This window comes from Nyctereutes procyonoides, unplaced genomic scaffold, assembly GCF_905146905.1.
Source record: "Nyctereutes procyonoides isolate TBG_1078 unplaced genomic scaffold, NYPRO_anot_genome, whole genome shotgun sequence".
NCBI lineage: Eukaryota > Metazoa > Chordata > Mammalia > Carnivora > Canidae > Nyctereutes > Nyctereutes procyonoides.
In genome coordinates this window covers 44,979,755-45,001,489 of record NW_026575051.1, presented here as the reverse complement: position 1 = coordinate 45,001,489, position 21,735 = coordinate 44,979,755, and the positions used below count along the sequence as shown (strand labels likewise).

The 21,735-nt window shown below is 37.8% G+C and overlaps 1 protein-coding gene across 1 annotated transcript in view; it reads left to right on the top strand.

The window, feature by feature from the left end:
• The window catches only part of TBX18 (T-box transcription factor 18), a 28,627-nt gene extending 15,953 nt beyond the window's left edge, over positions 1 to 12,674 (top strand). Inside the window, exons 6-8 of the mRNA XM_055330351.1 lie at positions 1,831 to 1,895; positions 8,155 to 8,249; positions 9,612 to 12,674. Coding sequence (XP_055186326.1) covers positions 1,831 to 1,895; positions 8,155 to 8,249; positions 9,612 to 10,336 — 885 coding nt within the window. The 3' untranslated portion in view covers positions 10,337 to 12,674. The remainder of the gene's footprint in view (positions 1 to 1,830; positions 1,896 to 8,154; positions 8,250 to 9,611) is intronic.
• Positions 12,675 to 21,735: the final 9,061 nt, after the last annotated feature.

Genomic DNA, 21,735 nt, shown 5'->3' with positions numbered 1-21,735 from the left:
GGACATTAAGTTAGCCTTTAGAAGGACTGGAGAGAATTAGGAAGAGGTTCTTAAAATATGTTAAGTGTAGAAAATGAATTTTTATTTATTTATTTTTTAGGAAAAACATTATGTATGAGGAGAAGAGAGCAGAGACATTTAGGACCTTTTAAGCAACCCCAGTTTATCTGTCTCTTTTTCTATCTCTCAAACACAAACAAATGAACTATGTCAAATGTGTATTTTCTCCCAACCTCTGTGATACAATAAACAAGATGCAGTGGGCTTTTTGGTACATGTTGACTGATACCAATTGACAAACTTTGACAAATCAATTACTAGGGTAAAAAAATTAGAAGGGACATTGTTGATGACCAAATACAATGATGTTCATTTTTTGCTTCCTGGCTCCTATTTTAAGAACTCATGGAAAATTGGTAAAGCAGCTTAGCTTAGTGGTTAACAGCATGGGGTTCTGAAGCCCAGGGTCCCAGCCTAGTTCTATGGCCAAGTAACCTTATGATCATAGGAAACTTAGGCCTCTGTTTAAAAGAAAACATAAGATTGGGATAATTACATATAGATTGCGATGAGAATGAAATATATGTATAAAATTCTTAGTAAGCGTACATAGTATGCACTCAGTAATAAAAATATTGGCAATAGTAACATATCTATATTCAGACAAGGCACCATTATGTAAATCTGTACTCTTTTTTGAAAGCCTTTATAATGTACTTTTATTCACATGCTAAGACAATATCCTGTGGAGCACATGTATGTCAAGTGTCGTGTAGCTAATTGGAGGATGGCTGAGAACACACACAGGAGAATATAGGGGCATTGCAGATACATTTCAGAGATGCCTTTTCTTGACCCTAGTGTTAACCAACAGCGTTCATTTGTCCTTAGCCAAAATGGTACCATCAGAAGTATGTTCATTAACTTTGTAGATTCCACTAAGCCAAAGAGCTTAGAAGACAAAGCATGATGTACTTCTTAGAAAATAGGCTGTAACTTCCTCTGAGCAAGGTGGAGACCTATTAAGAAATAGATGTTATTATTAGTGTCAATTACGAGATGATAGAAATAAAAAATATATATATAATGGAGATGATTAGACCATTTGTAAAAATTCCACCCCCAAATTTCTGTTAAAATTAAAACATCATTTGTTTCTACTTCATGAATAAGATTTAATCTCATTAGAGCCTTCCAGTAGTGGTTAGCTCTGGTTAGACATTCACTGTAGTGCTCTGACTAGGTCAGGACTCAGCAGAAAATAGAGGAAAGAATAAAATTTTCAAATGTGAGCCATAAAGATGATTCAAAGACAAAAATACAGAGGCAGAAAACTTGAAGAAGTATATGTTACCTAATTCTTAAGAACAGAGGGATGCGTAGGAGCTTAACAACATTCAAGTGTATAAATAACTTGACTAAATAGAAGTTGGATATAAGCTGTTACCTGTTACTAAGAGAAACAGGATTAAACCATGTCACAAAGTTAAGATGAAGAGCTTTAGTTCAGGGGGATTGTAAAACAAAGGACAAGTTGTTATCAACAGACGATTCAGAATTTCTTTCTCTATGATATTAAAAGCAAAACAGATTTTATTTACAGAGTTTTATTTGCAGGTGGGAATGTCTTTCATAGCAGGTGAATGTCTAGGAGATTTCTAAAATTTTCTTCTAGCTTTGCAGCTAAGGGAGTAAAATACTGGAGAAATAGGGGAGAGGAACACAGTCTATTTTGAAATTACTTGTAGTTCTTCCACCATTTCTTTTTTGAATTACCTTACTTGACATTTGTAATATTTGATATGATTTTTTTTTTTTTGTATTCTGTAGATTACTCGCCTGAAGATAGATAGGAATCCTTTTGCCAAAGGCTTTCGAGACTCTGGGCGTAACAGGTAAGATTTAGTGAAGAGCATTCTGGCTCCAATAAACATATTTGACTTTTTGTTGTGAATTTTCCATTATAAGGTAAACAGTTTACTGACATGGCTTTGAAATAATTTTCTGATACGGATTAAAATTTGTCACTACCGCTGGACCTTGGATATAACTTATTTTTGGGTGTAATGCTATGGCTTGCCAATTCATAAGGTGAACTTTGATGTGTGATTCTGGCTGAAAAATGCAAGTTCTCAGGGTGCACAGTGCATACCACTTTTGTAGGAACCTTGAGGAAACCTGCCCCTTCAGGACTCAGGGGTTTCAGTATCTTAAGTTGATAGCCTGCCCTCTGTGCCCTGGGGCTTCAGTATTATAAGTCAATAGCCTCTCTGCATCGCTGTTGGTTTATAATTTGCTTAGTGATGTCATAACAATCTATTGATTCTGTCTTTGGTTTATGATAGGATTTCTTGTTTTCTCAGATTTCCAACTAGAATATGAAACTACTCCCCATTGCCAAGAGAGCTCATGTTCTTCAGTTTCCAAATTTGTCTTGGCTGTGCTGACAGCCACACACTTGTTTATTTTTTCTGTGTTGTGTTTTATAGTGTTTGTACTAGGAGGGAGAGCAACAATAATGAATTCCACTCTATAACTTTTTTCAAAAAGCAGATCACCCTTGTCTGTGTGCCAAGAGTTTCTGAATTTATTGATATGATTCTATTCCAATATAGTTTGGTGCAACATTTTCTAAAATAAGTATTGATAGTAATAGAGAGTAATAATAGACTAACGTGCTCCAGATGCCTCTTCAGGGTAAGGCTTTGACTTAAATGTTTTTAAAGCTTTTAAAAAGAAATATTTGAGTAATTTTTATGACTTTACTCCACAAATTATTCTAATATTTCTTGAAAACTTGGTATTCTTGAAAAATTGGTAGAGGCTATGTCTACAGGAAGTCAAAATCCTCAATTGTATTGTTTTAGGGACAGTTTGTGAGTTAAAATTGTAGAGAAAACAATCAGGTGGTAGTCCAGATTTTTAGTTTCTTTCAGCTGATTATTCAGGCAAAGTTGGTGCAGACAGATCTTTTCTCAGAATGCACTAAAGTGCTTGCAGAACACACTCATATACAGTGGCATTCTTTAAACACCATGCAACATGAGTACTAAAATGCAGCTGAAATGCATGAAGAGTAGAGTAGACTTTAACTTAGTGCAGGTGCATCAACAAAACTAATAATAGGACAATAATTTCCTCTGAAATTCTTCATTCTGTAAGAAGATTTGCAGGTATTCCTATAATACCTGTTGTCTGAGATACTGAAATTACTTTGTCTTTTTAGATGTTTTGTTTTAATGTGAGAACAGCTTTGCTTGGCTTTTGTTATGTTACATTAGCTGTTGGTTAACTTTTCTGTCCAGAGGAGTTTCTTTTTTAAAAAAAAATATTTTATTTATTTATTTGAGAGAGAGCAAGTATGGTGGAGTGGGGGGGAGGTGTTGGCATGTGGCTGGAGAAACAGACTCCCCACTGAGCAGGGAGCCCAACCTGGGGCTGGATCCCAGGACCCTGGGATCATGACCTGAGCTGAAGACAGATGCTTAACGAACTGAGCCACCCAGGTGCCCCTCCAGAGGAGTTTATAAAAGTTGAATAATTTTGTAACTGAGAAGGTCACTAGTGAGGGGTAATAGGAGACTTTGGGGTGACTTCTGCATTGATAAATACTCTGGTGGGATCTTGTGGTTTTGGAAAACCAGTGCAGTATTTATCCATTTAAGAGTCTTTGATTTTGTTATTTTCTTTAAGCAGTGAATACATTTATTAAAGCTCACTGGAACTCCAGGAAGGCAGCTTGAGGAATATACAGCCAGGAACAGTGTCCAGGCTGTCCTGTAGGATTGACCTAGCAGACACCACACTGCTATCAACACTGGGGGAATCACACTGCTTGTATACTGTCGGTTCATTTTTTAAGCAGTACATTTAAAAATATTTTTAAAGGTGTATTTTTGGATAGATAACAATAGAGAATAAACCTACAAATAGAAGTGAGATGATTAAATGCATATGATAGTTTCCAGTAAGAATTCTAGAAATGTCAGCATAATGAACACGCATTTGAATTTGTTCCGTGAAAAAAATCAATGGGATTGGTGAAAATTAACTACTAAATCTTGGTTTGATACGATGGGGTCAAAATGCTAGGTTTGATATGAATTTTTTCTGTCTCTTTATTTTACATGTATATAGGTGTAGCATCTGTGGTGCTGGCTACTATTTCTTCCCTGACTCTAAAACTTTTAAAGATTTTCCATGGTCATACAGAACATAATGAATTATGTTTTAACTCTTTTGAAATTTTTAATTTTTTGTTTTGTTCCAAATGTTTAAGCAATATCATAGTACAAGAAAAAGATGCTGAGTCTATACATAGGTTTCTTATTCAGAATAATTTCACTTTTTGTCTCATTAATATTAGTTTTCCTGCCAATAATAGATAGCTCTTCAGTGCTTATTTCACAATGCTAAATATATATAAATCAACATTCTCTTCTTAGAAATCTAATTTTAACATTTCCCATTGATAAATGCAAAAACTCATGTATGGGGAAGATGGAATTTGGTCAGCTTTAAAGACTTCTAACTTACATATTATTTTCCTTAAAAAATAGTTTAAGTTATGTGTAAGACTTGGAGGGTGCCTTGGTATTGAGGGCTTGGGGAAGGAGTGGTATTTCTTTCTTTCTTTCTTTTTTTTTTTTCGTGATGTATTTTTTTCATATAAATAGAGAAGAAAGTCCATGAAGAAAAGTTCAATATATTTCTTTAATACCCTTGGTCTGTTGTCTTATTGTTATTACTTTTTAATATAAATTTCTGTTTTTATTTTTCCCCATATATGAAATAAACAAATTAAGCAGTACAAGAAATAAACATGGACTTGTGATTTTTTTTAAACTTTACAAAACAATTTGCTTTAATTAAAAATTATCCCTTCCTGGTTATTTATGGTTCTACAGCCTATTTTATAGGAATCAGTAGCTTCAGTCCTTAAAAGCTCTCCTGCAAGACATTTGCTACGTGAAAGAGAATTTATGTGCTGAGAATAGTTTCATTCTTCAGTTAGGCCTTAGGTTTGACCCTATAAAATTTTTTACTCAGGAAGGTACAGAAATTTCTTTGCTTTAAATACTTCAGGAAAAACATAACCATTTTACTAAATAAACTTGGCCATTTGATAGCATAAATTAGGATGGTGATAAAATGTGGAAATTGTTCAAAGGCATCTTGTATAAATTATCGCCTTGGCTACACTCCTGCAGGAGGTGCCTTTTATCTTTTCTTTAACTAGATGGGAAAAGTCTCCATTACTGGAGAAAATGAAGGCCTTTTTTAAAAAGTCCAGATTCAGCTAATAAATATTTTATAACTGTTTCCTGCAAAATATCTGAAATCCTTTCTGGAACTTGCAGTGTGAAACAGCAGCCTCAAAAAAAAAAAAAAATATCAATAGCTCCAAGTCAGATCACTTGTAGATACGTCATTTTCAGAGCATCTCTTTAAAGCTTAGGGTTACAGGTTTTTGATGATCAATGTCTCCCCAATGGGTCTATGGGTTTGTATTTGAAGCATAATAAAGTTTACACTGCTAAAACAAATAATGCAATAATGCTCATCTCCATAGATAATAAATGTCTAAGTCCAGTGAATGCTTATTAATTACCTCTTAGCAAACTCCTCGTCGAGACCGCTCCATGACCACTTTGGTATCCTTAATATTTAAAACTATTATTAAAACTCATCTGTGTGGTAATAAAAAAGCAGTTTTATGCAAAACTGCGTCCTAACATTCTTTAGCATTTTTAAAAGCTTGTTTCTAGAAAGCTATAAAACCTAGCACAGGCTAAATATAGAGTAATCAGATAAATAGTACCCAGCATTCATTAGTTGAGTATTAAATGCAACCTGCAGGCTACATGGGATTTTGGGACTGACCAAGCTGCCAAACTGCACCCAAATCAATACTTCAATGTGTGTAAAATATTATTGAGTTAGAGTGATCTTGCATTTGGCTTGCAGTCAGCCACAGATATGATGTCTGGTTTTGGAAATCACTTAGGAGCAAACAACTTGAGAGCTAAGAAAGGATGCAGAGCTTTCATGTTCTAATCTTCACTTTGTGGGAAACTGAAGCCCAGGGAGGTTAAAACATTTGCCCAGGGTCACACAGTGAATTTTAATGCATTACAGCCACAACTCAGTTCTCCTGACCCCCAGTCCAGTTTTCTTACCATGAAATAGTCCAATCTCTGTAGAACACTGGTTATATCCAAAGCTAGATTTCAGCAGCTCTGGTGGAAGGCATGTGCAGGTCCATGCTGTGCCCTGCTCTCCCCTTTGACAGCCCAATGCTAGCACCTGTGTGAGGCTGGGGATGGCTCTTTGAAGTGTACAGTCCCACAGTAGCATCCCCTGAACTTGTGACTTGAGAGATAAGTCAGGTCCACATGTGGACTCATGTGAGGATGGTTCATGTACGCAAGCCTGTGTTTGGACTCAATACCACCCATCCACATGCACACACACACACATTGCTGTCTCCTTATGTCACTAAGATGGGGTAGTGATGCTTCATGGAATCATGACAGACATCAACAAATTAATGGAGTCTACACTCTGAACACTCTGAAGAAGTAAATTCAGTGTGTAAAACCTCAGAACAGTAGGGCAAGTTGTGTAAGATGTTTTATCTGCACATATCATGTACTACGAGTATCTAGAGAGTTTTTTTTTAAGATTTTATTTATTTATTCATGACAGACAGAGAGAGAGAGAGAGAGAGAGAGAGGCAGAGACACAGGCAGAAGGAGAAGCAGGCTCCATGTAGGGAGCCTGACATGGGACTCGATCTCGGGTCTTCAGGATAACGCCCTGGGCTGAAGGCAGCCCTGGGCTTAAGGCAGACGCTAAACCGCTGAGTCACCCAGGCTGCTCCTAGAGAGTTTTCCCCATGTTGTGTAGGTGGTATGACTCTGGGGGCAGGAGGTTCCTCTAGTCTTAGTTAATAATTCATGATTTGGGCATACAAGGTATCCAGAGGAAGTAGCAAGTTGAGTGCAATGGATTAAAGACTCATTATTTAACATTTGCATTAAATACAGATTATTTGTGTGAAATAAAACTGTATCACAAGAGAAATATGAATATTGTTTGATACTCAGAAAGCAGGCATTTCCTACAAAGGAGCTCTATGTTTCATGAAAATCACAATGATATTAAGATTAACAAATTGCTTAGGGCTTTGGTAGTTGAAGGAAGACTGATGAGGTGTTAAGAATGGGCTAGTTGAGTGAAGTGCCTCATTTCTAGAACTTAATTCTCTAATACAAGGAGAGTAGGATTCTGAATCACTCACAGTAGGAGACATATACATTGATATAGCATTCAGAGTGATTACCTTTGTTTTCAAATATATATATATATATATATATCATGTAAATAGTTTACAACCAACTTACCCGTCTCTTTAAGTATCCATTCATTAAGTGTGTGTAGGAGCCTGAAAAGAATGTTTGATGCTAATACTAGATCCATATACTATACTGGCCTTTGAGATCACCTTTCTGTATTCTTCCTGCATGTTGGGCCTCATGAGAAGTCAGTGCTGCCTCCCACCCCCCTGGACTTCCTATTGTTGGAGGGAGAGCCTATTCTGGCTGTACTGGGTGTGATGGATTGTGCCCCCCAGAGAGAAGTTGGTGTTCTTTGGATGAGTGTTCTTCTAAAGCTGGCTACCAAGGCACCGAATAATGGCAGACATGGCTCTTTGGAAAAAAGTGGCTTCACTGGGTTAAGCTTTTGTGGCAAAGCCTTCCTCATCAGAGGGAGAAGTAATGTTACAGGGGTGCAGGGTGGACTCTGAATCATAGCAGAGAGCCTTGGACTCCCATCAGCTAGGATGGACCTTTTCAACTGAGCTCCTTGGTGCAGAGGGACAGTTTTTTATTCTCCCAGGTCAGCTTAGTTTTCTGAGAATGTTAACAGGATATCTTAGGTGGTTTCCATTGTCCTGTGCTCCTAGTGACAGAATGGTAGCCCATCACTGAAGCATTTCTTTTTTTCCTATGCCGAGCTCCTAGCCCTACCAATGTGGGGGGACACTGTCAACACCAGTGATGTGTTCTGAGCTGCTTATTACTGGTGGAAGCTCCAACTGCTCCTAACTAGGCTTCTTTTGTCCACCTCCATCCCAATCCTTTTATTTAGAATGGGTTTGGAAGCCCTTGTGGAGTCATATGCATTCTGGAGACCTTCACTACGGACTCTCACCTTTGAAGATATCCCTGGGATTCCCAAGCAAGGTAAAACGAAGTCTCCTGTGTCACATATATAGCCAGTTCTTGACTGGAAGCTCAGGCACTGAAATATCCACCTGTCATCATTTGCTTCCACAGTGGCAACCTCATCACCAATATCCTCTCGTTACAGGATCCATCTCTTTTCTGTGGGTAATGGGGATGGGAACCAGAAAAATGGCTCTTGTGGTTGTAGGTTAAGTCTTGGATGTTTTAGGCTATTTATATATTTCATGACCTTTATCTCACCCTTAAATGTCATGTTAAAATTAGAGTTGGGCTGTGGGCTCTTGTGCCAGGTCCATCTCACAGGGAATTGCCGGTGCAGGTGCCAGTTCACCCTTTCTTGCCAGCTTCGTTCTTCACTTCCTTCAGCATAATTGTCCTAGGACTGTCAGCATGCTCCTACACTCAGGCTTTGTCTACCCAATCCTGCCCAGCACCCCACTGACAATCAACATGCTGGGTTTTAGATAATTATCATCGACTGGATTGGGCTTTGAGATGATTTTGAGAAGCTATATAAAACACTGATGCTGGAGCTGTGAAGGCTTTACAACCCATCCGGCCTGTTGGAATTCTCCCTCTAAGTTCTATCAAGTTTGCAGACATCAATCTGCCAGTGAACCCAGAGAAGGGCAGATGGCCACAACCATTATTGATTGGACGCAGGGTCAACCACCTGCTCTGTTTCACAGGACTGTTTATTTGGTGGGCCTCTGCTCTTGTATTAGCATGGGATTCACCGACCTGTTTTCTGGTTGGAAATGAGATTTTTGAAGTTCTAGACTACTGCCTTCTTGTAATAGCCCTACATGGTACAGCCATTGGATGCAGAGAAGCTTCTAGTGAGAAGCTACAGATATGTTTGAGACAGGGTGTATCCTATGACCAATTTGCTTCCTTCTATTGACCCAGAACAAGGTCTGTTGAAAGAGTAAGAATATGGGAAGAAGAGAAGTTATGGTTGTAATTTTGGAACAAGATACAGAGTAAGATGAAATTTATAAAGTTGCCAAGAAAGTCAGTGTTTGTGATATCTATTAGAGAAAATCAGAAAACTTTGGGAAAGGTAATGGAAGGAGAAAATGTGAAAATTCTATGCGGTAGTGTCCTGCTATCCTCTGCAATAAAAAAGATTATTGCCTGGGGAGATCATTTGCTTTAGAAATATTGAGAAGATCTGTGTCTAAAATATTTCAGTCTGAATTCAGGTAAATTATAATTCCTTGAGAGCCAAGACCATCTCCTTTTCACCATTCAGCGTGGGCTTCCTGGTGACAAGCATTGTCTAGCTCCTGTTCACAAAATTGAAAGGAAAACATGGCAGTAGAGTCCTTGCCCTTTACATTTCAACTTCTTTTGTAGGAAATACAAGTTCTTCCACACTGCTCCAAGGCTCTGGGAATGGCGTTCCTGCCACCCACCCTCATCTCTTGTCTGGCTCCCCTTGTTCCTCTCCTGCCTTCCATCTGGGGCCCAACACCAGCCAGCTGTGTAGCCTGGCCCCGGCCGACTACTCCGCCTGTGCCCGCTCGGGCCTCACCCTCAACCGATACAGCACCTCCTTGGCTGAAACCTACAACAGGCTCACCAACCAGACTGGCGAGACCTTCGCAGCGCCCAGGACTCCTTCCTATGTGGGCGTGAGCAGCAGCACCTCGGTGAACATGTCCATGGGTGGCACTGATGGAGACACTTTCAGCTGCCCACAGACCAGCTTGTCCATGCAAATTTCGGGGATGTCTCCCCAGCTTCAATACATCATGCCTTCACCCTCCAGCAATGCCTTTGCTGCTAACCAGACCCATCAGGGCTCCTATAACACTTTCAGGTTACACAGCCCCTGTGCTTTGTATGGATATAATTTCTCTACATCCCCCAAACTGGCTGCCAGTCCTGAGAAAATTGTTTCTTCCCAAGGAAGTTTCTTGGGGTCCTCACCGAGTGGGACCATGACCGATCGGCAGATGTTGCCCCCTGTGGAAGGAGTGCACCTGCTTAGCAGTGGGGGTCAGCAGAGTTTCTTTGACTCTAGGACCCTAGGAAGCTTAACTCTGTCATCATCTCAAGTGTCTGCACATATGGTCTGATGCATCCTTGAAGTTAAACCATATGCAAATTGGTCTAATGTATTTTTTTTCTTCATTTTCCTTTTCTTTTTTCTGAAAGCAATATGAAAAGAAAGTATCAGTAGCTTGTAAGATTTACATATAATAGGACATGAAGGCTCACTGAGTGTTTTGACTTTCTCATGGTGAGATTGTAATTATCTATGGTATATATGTATACTGTATATAGCTTGTGGAGTTTTGCAGCCTGCAAAACCACATCCTCCCTCTTTTTTTCTCCCTATTTCGTCTAGTTGCACAGGGTATTGGCATAAGTAGTATGTTTAGCCAAAATTCTCAGACTCTTTTAAAAACCAAACAGCAAACTTAAAACTTGGCAGTGATACTAACCAGACCAAGACTTATAACTTAATTTATCAGAAAAATGCTCTACACAGTTTCATACTTGAGTGTTGATAACAAACAGTAACCAGCACACAGAGTCTTGTGATTTCTGTTATTCTTGGGCACAGTGTGAGAACCTCAAATGCAAAAGCCAGTTGAGGTCTAAGTATTAGTTCCGAGGCATTTGTAATCATGAAGGATTAGCTTTTGGGTTCTTGTTGGTCTTGTTTGTCACAGATACTAGATGATTTAGTTCTGTAAAAATCCACAACCTATGATAATTATTTACTTAAGTAAGGTGGAAGAGAGGCTTGTACTTTCTTTTCACTTCCCATTGGGTATGTATGAGGTATTTATTCATCTGCAGAAAATATATTTCCAGTATTTTGGATCTTTTGCTCATTTTATTTAGTTTAAGTAGACCGTTAAAGAATGTTCTATAAACATTTTTAAATTCCAATTTTCACCAGGAAAGGAATATATGATATGAGTGGAATGCCAAAAAGAAAATAAATCCACCTCAAATTCTTTGATTCCAGTGAGATATGTCTATCTTTTTAAATCAAGAGGAATAATATTGTCAGCTATCCCTTAGGTTTTTATAGTGTGGTTTTTCATTGAGGATATTTTTTCCATCTTGCTTTGTGATTCTTGACCCGTGGTCTGTAAGTAAGGAAAAAGGCCTTTAAGCTACTTATTTATGTCTTGTAACTCCTACAAATTGAAACCTCCCCCCTCCTTAACCTTGTTTCTCTGTCTGAGTCTTTCCCGAAACAAATAGATTCTAGGCCTTTATGGTATTAAATAACACTGTAAGGAATTTCAGGGGGTTATCTCCAGCAATCTGTCTTTTGGGGGTTGTAGTGCAAAGGCCAGAGTCCATTACCATAAAGACCCTCTTAGAGGATGAAGGAGGAAGATACTAATTATGATAAAGGATCTATAAAACTTTTAACCTCAACAGCATTTTCAGCCTCCAAACTGAAAAAATGAAAATAGGATTAATTTTTGAAAAACCCCTAAAATAACGTATACTTGGTTTAAGATTTCAAAACAAATAACTTTGATAGCATATTATGAGATGAGTAGGAAAGGCTAAGAATGCATGATGAGGAGCATTACCAAATGTCTGTTAAGAAACTAAAATAACATGTCTGTTCATTGACTTAATACCTTTCATATATTTGTCAACCTACAGCAGTGAGATTTCCTTTAAGTGCTAAACAGAGTTGCTTTAACTCATCCCTACTTTAGATAGGGTAAGGGTATACCTCCCGATTTACTTCTTGACTTTAAAACAGCACGACTGTTAGATATGTAGACACATAACTGTTTGAAAAATATTTGCACAGGATGTGACTCTGTTTATGGATATTGGTAACTTCCATCATGGATTTTGTAACAGTTCATCAAATTAGTATTGATTTTTAAATTGAAGATTAGCACGAAGGGACACAAAATCTTTCTGGTAGGTAGATACGTAGAAGATGTTTGTGTATGGTGTTAATAGCTTGACAAAGATTTGGGAAAATCCTCATGAGTACATCCCAGCCTTAGTGCTTAGTACAGTTCAAAAACAAAAAAGTTTTCTGTCTTGAGAAAACATGGAAAGTAATGATCTAAACTCATATGTATTGATAGGGAGAACATTTTCTTTTTTGCTGTTGGTGATTTGAAATTACATAATAATATGAGTAGAATTTTTATTAATTTTTTTGATTTAGCAATATTGTACAAATTGCTGTTTCCTTTAGGTTTTACTGTAAATATTAATCATCATGTCACTTCAAAGACTAGTCTTTTATCGTTATATTAAATGATATACGTGCATTGATAATTATAATTATATATCTGTATTTTATTAAAAAGTGCTTAAGAAATTATATATTAAAGTGTGTTACTAAACCCTTTTATGACTTTAGAGGGTAGTCATTTAAAGTGTCTATAAATGTTGTTCCAAGAATAAGTGCACATATGAACACCCAGAACACAAATTTTGTAGCTTTCAAGTACAAGGCATGGAGAAATGGGTCTGGCATTCATTTTTCATGTGCTAAATATAATTTCTTGGTGCCCTGACCATGTCATTGAAGGTGAAGCCCTGACAAATGTTGAACACATGAAAATTCAAATGTAAGAAGAGGAGGACATGGTGGTATGTTTTGTTTCTGGTCCAGGGGAGAAGGGCAACGATACAAGAATGAGCTGCTTTTACTACTGACCAGTGATGACAGATCACTTCTAGACCTCTTGACTGGAAAACATTCCAAGGGACATTGTGATGAGGTGAGGTTGGTGCTATCACAGCCAGTCACATTTTGAAAATTAACACTTGCTTCTATACAAGCTCCTTCCCAGAGGTCAACAACTTTTCACAAGCAGGGCACCCACTTGCTGACCCCTGATTTCTGGAATGTAGAGGGTCAGGAGACTTTCATGGCCTCCAGAAGAGACTGGACCACAGTGTTGCTGATAGAGCAAAGAATCACACTCACTCTTCCCATTAACTAGTGAAATTCTGAGCAAAAGAAACCTCACCTTTAAAATGTGAATTCCTCTCAAGACATTGCTCTCTAGGTTTAAACCTATCAACAACTCACAACTTAGTATGGATTAGATAAACAGAAGCTTCTGAGATAGCCAGAAGTTTGATTAGAAGAAAAGAGTAATTTTTGGCATAGGGAAATTCTGGGAAGATTTGGATGGGGAAGAGGATGTACAAGGAGAGGAATCTCTGAGCAAACCTGGTGTAAAGCCATTAAAAATAATCATTTCATGAACTTCTTTCAGGAGTCATGGTAGAGTTGGTGGATGCTATGCTGATGCTGTCTTTAATTAGGTTTGTAAAGAATCCTTTCAAAGTGCAATCATGATGGGTTTCCTCATGGAGAATTAATGACTTCTCTACATGGAGGTTTTCTAAAACCTTCCATTGGAAATTAAATAATGCTATTACGTTACTACCACATTGTGTTTTAATATCTTTGATAATTATTCTTTAATAAAATGTATGCTGATGTAAGTTGACAGTAAGGTTGAATATGTGAATAGTTAATAGGCATACATGAATGCAACCTTATAGAAGCTCAGCTTAAAAACATGATCAATGATGGAAATGAACAAATATTCAAGTATAGAAACATTCAAGAGATATATAAACTTAGTATCCATCTACATGCTGATGGATTTTCAAATAATTTTTTTTTGAAATTTTGGTATGATGAGAACATAATTTTCTTGGAAATTAGGGAGCTTGGTTTCAAACCATGTACTTCTTGATCATAGTTTTGAACAAAAACTAACCAGTTTAGGTCTCAGTTTTTTATGTGTGAAAGGAATGGCTGGGATGAGAAATTTTACATCCTTTCAGTGTATGCCAGTGTATAAATTCATATGCCAGTGTACAAATAGCATTCAGCTTAATAGGAAAATAGCTTTATAAAAGTATATCTATAAAATATGTCTTTTGGAATATATATATTTGTGTATATCTTTTTTTACAAAGAACATACCATGACCCTGACCAGGATTATTGGTTTTTTAAATTTAGTGGATTACTTAGAATTTATCTTTTATTTTTTTTAGCTTTTAAAGATTTTATTTATTTATTCATGAGAGACACAGAGAGACAGAGGCAGAGACACAGGCAGAGGGAGAAGCAGGCTCCATGCAGGGAGCCCGACATGGGACTCAATCCCAGGTCCCCAGGATCAGGCCCTGGGCCAAAGGCGGCGCTGAACCACTGAGCCACCTGGTCTGCCCAGAATTTATCTTTTAAATGGAACTATGCTATATAATATATAGGATGTACTTTAGTATTTGGAAGAATCTGAACTTAATATATTTGCTACTTTATAGTGAACAGAAATAGATGTTAACAAAATTTCTTTTTCATGATGCTCTTACTGTGTGGCTTAATATTAATTCACTTTTTAAAACATTTTTTTATTTATTCATGAGAGACACACACACAGAGATAAAGAGAGAGATAGAGAGAGAGAGAGAGAGAGAGAGAGAGAGAGAGAGAGAGAGGCAGAGACACGAGCAGAGGGAGAAGCAGGCTCCATGCAGGAGCCTGATGTGGGACTCAATCCCGGGACTCCAGGATCATGCCCTAGGCCAAAGGCAGGTGCTAAACCACTGAGCCACCCAGGGATTTCCTATTATTTCACTTTAGAATAAGTATGCCATCTAGTAAAATATCTAAAGATCATTCCAGGTACATTCAAAATACATTTAAATTGTCATCCAGAAAATACTTGAATTTATTTTTTGGAAAGATTTTATTCATGCTAAGACTCAGATACAATAATGTAAAACAACAGTTGATTATTCTGTAATTCATCAAATTTACACAAGGCTGGACCTTCATATGCATCCTGTGTCCACATTTTAAATTATATATATATATGTGTATGTATATATATACATATATATACACACTTAAGGATTATATATATATACTTAAGTATATATATATATATATATATATATATATATATATATATATGGATTTTATTTATTCATGAGAGACACACAGAAAGAGGGAGAGACAGAAGCAGAGGGAGAAGGAGGCTCCCCATGGGACTTGATCCCAGGACCCCGGGATCATGACCTGAGCCACCCAGGTGCCTCTCACATTTTAAATTACATTAATCAGGTCACTAGAATAACTTTATAAGGCCAAAACATTTTTCTGAATAACAGCTTTGTTGAATCATAATTCACAAACCATACAGTTCATCTATTTAATGAAAACTTCAGTGGTTTTTAGTATATTCAGAGTTGTGCAACCATCACCACAATCAATTTTAGAACATTTTCGTCACCTGCAAAAACCTCCATGCCCATTAACAGTCACCCCATTTTCCCCATCATCCCTTCTTTATCCCAAAGTCCTAATACACCACTAATATACTTTGTCTGTTGATTTGCCTATTCTGGACATCTCAGGTAAATGGAATCATACACAATATGTGATCCTTCATGATGGGCTTCTTTCACTTACAATGTTTTCAAAGTTCCTTTGTTTTGTAGCATGGATCAGTATTTAAACTTTTAATTGCTAAGTAATATTCCACCGTAGGTATTTTCCACATTTTATTTATTCATTCATCTGATGGACATTGGATTGTTTCCATGTTTGGCTGTTATAAAGAATGCTGCTAAAAACATTTGTGCACAAGTGTTCATATGGGCATATGTTTTCCTTTATTTTTGGGTATATGCCTAGGAATGAAATTGCTAGGTCCTGTTGTAATGTTTTATAGAACTTCCAAACTGTTTTCCAGAGTGGTTGCACCATTCTACATCCTGATCAACAATGTATGAGGATTCTGATTTCTCTATATTCTTACTAAGAGTTGTTATTATCAATCTTTTTGATTATAGCCATGGGTATGAAGTGGTATCTCATTGTGATTGATTTGCATTTCCCTGATTATTGATGGTGTGAGCATCTTTTCCTGTGCTTTACTGACCATTTGTATATCTTCTTTAGAGAAATGTCTATTCAGATCCTTTGTCCATTTAAAAAATTAACATATAATGTATTATTAGTTTCAGAGATAGAAGTAAATGATTCTTCAGTCTTATATCATACCCAGTGCTCATTACATCACATGCCCCCCTTAATGTTCATCACCCAATTACCCTGTCCCCCTGCCCCCCTCCCCGCCAGGCACCCTCAGTTTGTTCCCTATGATTAAGAGTCTTTTATGGTGCAAAAGTCTCTCTTTCTGATTTTGTCTTATTTTTTCCTTTCTTCCCCTATGTTCCTCTGTTTTGTTTCTTAAGTCCACATATGAGTGAGATCCTATGATAATTGTCTTTCTCTGTTTGACTTATTTCACTTAACATAGTACCCTCTCATTCCATCCATGTTGTTGCAAATGGCAAGATTTCATTTTTTATGCCTGAGTAGTATTCCTTGTGTGTATGTGTATATGCATATATGTGTGTGTATATATATATATATCCCCCACATCTTCTTTATCCAGTCATCAGTCAGTGGGCATTTGAGCTCTTTCCAGAGTTTGGCTGTTGTTAATAATGCTGCTATAAACATCTAGGTATATGTACTCCTTTGAATGTATATTTTTGTATCTTTGTGTAAATAGCTATAGTAGCACAATTGCTGGATCATAGGGTAGTTCTATTTTTCGCTTTTTGAGGAATTTCCATACTATTCTCTGGAATGGCTGCACCAGTTTGCATCCCCACCAACAGTGCGGGAGGGTTCTCCTTTCTCTCCATCCTCACCAACGCCTGTTGTCTCTTGTGTTGTTGATTTTAGCCATTCTAACTGTATGAGGTGGTATCTCAGTGGTTTTGAATTGTATTTTCCTGGTGATGAGTGATGTTGAACACCTTTTCATGTGTCTGTTAGCCATCTGGATGTAAAAGTGCATTTTAGAAGATTTTTAGGTATACAAATTTAATAGTACTTGATAAATAACACCTCCTCTCAACACACCCGAAATGTTGTTCTTGGGTAAATAATTATATATCCTTCAGTGTCTTAAGGGTAAGGTCAAAGGATCCCAAAGGATCCCAAAGGATCATGAAATTTTCATTATCATAGAAAACATTTTGCATTTCTAAAAATTTTAAATCAATAAGTATTTATTGAGCACCTACTATTTGCTTGGTATTAGACATTTGGGGTATAGTAGTAAAAAAATTCTGATGTCTTCAAATGCTTATAAAAGTTGAAATGCTGATTTTCTGGAAAAACCTTCATACTAGAATATATCACAGTTGGCAGGAAAAAAAAAGTGTTGCCTCTTGGCTCCTCTATGAGTTGGTGCCCATGCCCTTATTACAATGTTACATATCCCAGATGGTCACTGCAAAATGCTTGCTCCTGTGCCAAGGTACAACAGGGATGCATTATCGCCTTAACTCTGTTTGTTTTGTGGTTTTCATTGGAAACCCTAGCATCATTTAAATGAAATTTTTTTCAATTTGGCTCTGTTTACAGAACTGTAATAAGATATTTCTCTATTAATAGCAGGAAGGGAAAACCTTGCTTGTTTAGGGTTTTGGAAAACTCCTGCACATTTTTCTTAAAAGCATTTGGTGAAATGGATTGCAGGAGATGTACAGATTCCTTTTTCTTAATTTGCCTGAATGGATTTCAAGGGAAAATTAGTTAAACTGTATGTTTTCCAACAAAATAGAAGCTCTTGCACAGCAACAATAAAGAGAATCTTGAAGCAACTCCTGTCAAGGAATGTTATGAGGGTCCAATAGTGCCTTGCCTTAGGGAAGTTTGGCTCAGAATGAATGAACATCATGGTGGGTCCCTTATAATTTCTGCTCGTTTTGTTTCTCCAACGTTGGTAACGTTGTGTGAGGAAGAGAGGACATAGAAATTGTTTATGTTTAAATATCTTCTATCTGCTCAGTTTTCCCTTAAGGAAATACACAAATTTAAAGCCAGAAGATCCTGAGATATCAACTAAGAGAGTTGTGTGTGGAGAGGCAAGTGACCTTCAGAGGTAACCCATGTTGACCCATCCACAAGCTTCGGACAAGATATTCAGCAAATTCAGTGGTAGTCTCCAATGATATCAGATTTTATTTTCAAACTTCCTTGTCTTTTTTCATGTTTTTCCCTTAGTCCTGAATGTCCGTCAAACCTACATTCTGATTTTTCAAAGACTTACTCAAGTCTTTCTTCAGTGAAGCTTTTCCAGTTTCCATTCCGTCCACCTCCCTTTCCCCAGCAGAAATAAACCCTCCCTCTAAAATATTTTCACAGCACTCCGTACATACTTCTTTTAGAGGAACAGACCTCAACATCTGCTTTCTACGTAGGTCAACTAGCCCAGTTACAATGGGAGAGCCCCAAAGGGAGGGAGCTGTATCTCATTTTTTTTCCCACTGCATATAGTAAAGATAAAGTGATTAATGAAGGAATGGATATATGAATACATGTGCCAATAAATAAATAAAATAATGAATACATTGTAGGCCTAGAATGGGACCTCAAATTTGGTAGATCTGGAGGATTTGTTTGGTGAGCTGCCAATTTGCCATTATCAGTGGAGATGCAGAGGATTGTGGCTTCCTCACAGCAGATAAGAACGAAGATTTCTCTCCCTCTTTTCTCTCGCTTCCTTTCCTTCTTCCTTCCTTCCTTCCTTCCTTCCTTCCTTCCTTCCTTCCTTCCTTCCTCCTTTTTTCTCTTCCTTCCTTCCTTCCTTCCTTCCTTCCTTCCTTCCTTCCTTCCTTCCTTTCTTTCTTTCTTTCTCTTTTTCTTTTTTCTTTCCTTTTCTTTCCTTTTCTTTTCTTATCTGCTTGAGCTGAATTGTATGAAGAGAGGATTGTAGCTAACACCTAATTAAGATGCTCCTCCCCAAACTATAGTCATTTTTTATTCATTTTTTATGAATATTTCTCAAAACTAATAGGATGTTATGTGAATTCAAAGGGGAGATACCACTAAGGAAAGAATGTGCTACATGCAACTTGGAGATCATTCTTCAATGTAGGAAGCTTCAGTGGGCTGAAGCTGTGGTTTCAGGAATTGACTGTTTCTATTGCAGACACCTCCTAGAGTCTAGTCTAGAAATAATGGGGGACGAGTGAGGCTTTCTACATCCTATCATCGAGGTAGCTGCAGATGGGTTGTTGATTGTAGCAAGATAGTCTGGGTGTTAGAGAAGCCCAGGCTTCACATGAGATGGGCCTATTATATCCTGGAAGTTATGGGTGCAGTGGCTCTAAAGGGATTGCTGTATTTGGTTACTAACATGCTTACTTCTAGGTTGTTTGTTGTATATCTGTGCAAGTGAGTTGATGTTGTAATAAATATCATCTCATCTAGAAAAAGTGCTTTTTTAATATAAAAAATAAAATTCTAGAAGAAGACCTAGATCTGCCATGGATTTGGGGTACTGTGTCAGGAAAAATTTTCTCTTTTGGTGGAGACCTAAGACACTTTGGAGAAAATATTTGCTGCAAGAAAAATCATAACAATGGCTGTTGACCCAGCAGCTAGTGCCATCTTATGGGTGAGCAGCTTAGATGAGTGGGGCACTGCATTTTGGGGCACATATGTGCCTTGCTATCTCTCCATCCCTTTTTCTCTGGAATGTAGGATAGTACTTTGGCTTGCTTGCTTGTTTTCATATTCTAGTGGTAAGATCCACCTAAGAGGTTGGGGATGACATAGGAATAGATGAGGGGAGAGAGTATACATAAAGAAGGAGGCCCTATTGAGTTCACAGAGTATGTTTTACCTAACTCTGCTTTGGGGCTACCAGATATCTTCCCAGACTGACAAAACTGTGTTTTGCATCTATTTTTTCCTATTTACCATGTGTGTGTGATGCATCTTTCAGAACCCCAGGGAGAAGACTGTGAATGACATCCTGAGTTCCTCACCCATTTGTTTATTTATTTACATGAAGTTCATTTGTTCATTCATCTCTGCATTTAGAATTTGTTGGGCATTTGCCACATAAATGATTCTGCTGCAAGAGATGTGGTGATGAGCAAGTGGGGGAGGGTGTAACTCATAGCCTCATCAGAGGATCACATGTGCAAACACATAGTCAAGATGCAATGTAGTAAATGTTAAAATAGAGGACATACCAAAAGGTAATACCAACTACCAAGGGAACATTGGAGGATGTGACTAAGATTATATGGCAGGGAGTAGAGAAATCAAGAAAATCTGGGAAGGTGAGGCCCTATTTGACAAAGGTCTGTAGGGCTGGGGAAAATGGCGGATGTAAGTGATGAATCACTAAATTCTACTCCTAAAACCGGTATTACACTATATATTAACTAACTAGAATTTATTTATTTATTTATTTATTTATTTATTTATTTATTTATTTATTTTTAACGATTTTATTTATTTATTCATGAGATACACACACACACACACACAGAGAGAGAGAGAGAGAGAGAGAGAGAGAGAGAGGCAGAGGGAGAAGCAGGCTCCATGCAGGGAGCCCGATGTGGGACTCCATCCCGGGTCTCTAGGATCACACCCTGGGCGAAAGGCGGCCTAAACCACTGAGCCACCCAGGCTGCCCAACTGACTAGAATTTAAATAAAAATTCAAAAAAGCAAAAATGGGGGATGAGTACTCTAAAATGGAATACTCTTATAGTCCAATGACACTTTTCTGCAACAATGTAAATATTCTCTATCTGTATTGTCCCATATAATAGTCACATGTGGCTAGCACTTCAAATGAGGCAAATATGATGGACTGATTTTTAAATTTTATTTAATGTTAATTATTTCAAGTTTAAATAGCCATTTGTGGCTAGTAGCCACCATGTTGGACAGTGAAGCTCCATGAAATTCTGCAAAGCAGAAAGCAATGCACGTCCTTAAAGAAGCATGGATAATGGGCAATGGACAGAATAGCTTCTTCAGTACATAATTTACCTCCTGAGTGGATGATGCTTCTGGAGAGTTATTATGAGTAGGTGGTGACTCTGTGGTCACTAAAAGCTGCTTAATGCTGTGCAACTCTGTCAGGCAACTGATTTGTGAACCACTGTGCAGTCTCCTTCAGTCCTCCAGACAGTTGGTCATACTATACAAGCACCCAGCGATCCCCTGGGCCTCAGGTTGTTCTCCTTCTATCAGGCAGAGAAGCCAAAGGGGTATTTTCTGGGGAGTGTACACATTGTAATTCCCTTTGACAAGGTTTGCTTTGGAAAGAACAATTATGAGGCCTGAAACAGGGAAGGTTGTTTGAAGGCTCAGTGGCAATCTTCCTGGCTGGGGTGACTGCCACCCTGGCCTCTTTCTTCTTGCTCTACTCCCCCACTCTCTGTGTAGTACCTGCCATTGAACTACAGGGTAAAGTGTCACCTCATCGTCTTCTCTTGTCAGGCCAGACTAAAGCCCAGGTAATCATGTATTAGTGAATGTGATTCTTTCTCTTCCTTTACTTCTATTAAATGAGTTAAGAGGACACTCTCAGGGAAAATGGGGACCAATTAATGCAGAATTTTCCTCACGTGAGATATAAAAAAATAAGTTTGTGTAGCATTTTCTGGTAC